This window comes from Entamoeba dispar, genomic scaffold, assembly GCF_000209125.1.
Source record: "Entamoeba dispar SAW760 scf_1105229463091 genomic scaffold, whole genome shotgun sequence".
Classification (NCBI taxonomy): domain Eukaryota; phylum Evosea; order Mastigamoebida; family Endamoebidae; genus Entamoeba; species Entamoeba dispar.
In genome coordinates this window covers 1,770-2,675 of record NW_001855519.1, presented here as the reverse complement: position 1 = coordinate 2,675, position 906 = coordinate 1,770, and the positions used below count along the sequence as shown (strand labels likewise).

At 24.1% G+C, this 906-nt stretch overlaps 1 protein-coding gene across 1 annotated transcript in view, besides 1 other annotated feature; it reads right to left on the bottom strand.

The window, feature by feature from the left end:
* The first annotated feature begins 65 nt into the window (after positions 1–65).
* Positions 66–249: a sequence feature (AT_rich).
* Positions 245–906, bottom strand: part of EDI_268530 (uncharacterized protein) — a gene marked incomplete at both ends in the record, with an annotated part of 771 nt that continues 109 nt past the window's right edge. The window contains one exon of the mRNA XM_001733471.1: positions 245–906. This exon is cut by the window's right edge and continues 109 nt beyond it. Coding sequence (XP_001733523.1) covers positions 245–906 — 662 coding nt within the window.

Sequence of the window (906 nt, the reverse complement as noted above, 5' to 3'; positions counted from 1 at the left end):
AACATTATATATGATTATTGTTAACTTATAGATATGAAGAAATATTCATTTTAAATTATGCTATCATAATTATAATGATTAATAAATCATATTTCATTTTTATAAATCAGAATAAAGAGTAATAAACAATTTATTCATTTATGAAATTATCATTAACCATTTAATAATGTTTTCTTTCATTTAAAAATTAAACAAAATTTAATACAATACTGTAATATAATTAAATTAATATATCAAATATTTATTATTGATGATCTAGAAAGAACCATTGTAATTGGTATTGTATTGGTTCATTTTTATTGTTTGCTAATGCTTCCCATATCATTGTTTTATCTAATTGTAGGTTTTTATGTTCTGCAAAACGAACTGCTTCTACTACTCTTCCCTTACGAATTAAACACTCAATCAATGTTTTATAATCCCCGATTCTTTTTAACATATCTAATCCATATCTTTCTATTGTCTCATCTGCTGATTTACATAATGATAAAGCAACTTGTGTGTTGTCATTAACAATATGGTGTTGAATAAATTCTTTGATTGTATTGAATTTATTTAATCCATTTAATTTCTGAATAAAATCTGCTTGTAAGTCATCTGATATTCCTCCTTCATTTGTTTGTGTTGATGCTCTAACTGCTTCAAGATAAGCACCAACAATATAATTTGGATCATCAACATTTCTTATCAATGATTGAACAGCAATTTGAAGATCAAATTCTTGTAAATTGGAAGAGACAATAATTCTGAATAATTCACAAACAATCCACAACGATGTTTTCTTTTTTCCATATTCTTCAAGAAGTATTTTACAAACATCAAATGCATGACGTTCAATGAAGAATAATAAACGAGAACATTCATCTGAAAATAATTGTATTTGTTGATTTAACTTTTGATAATAAA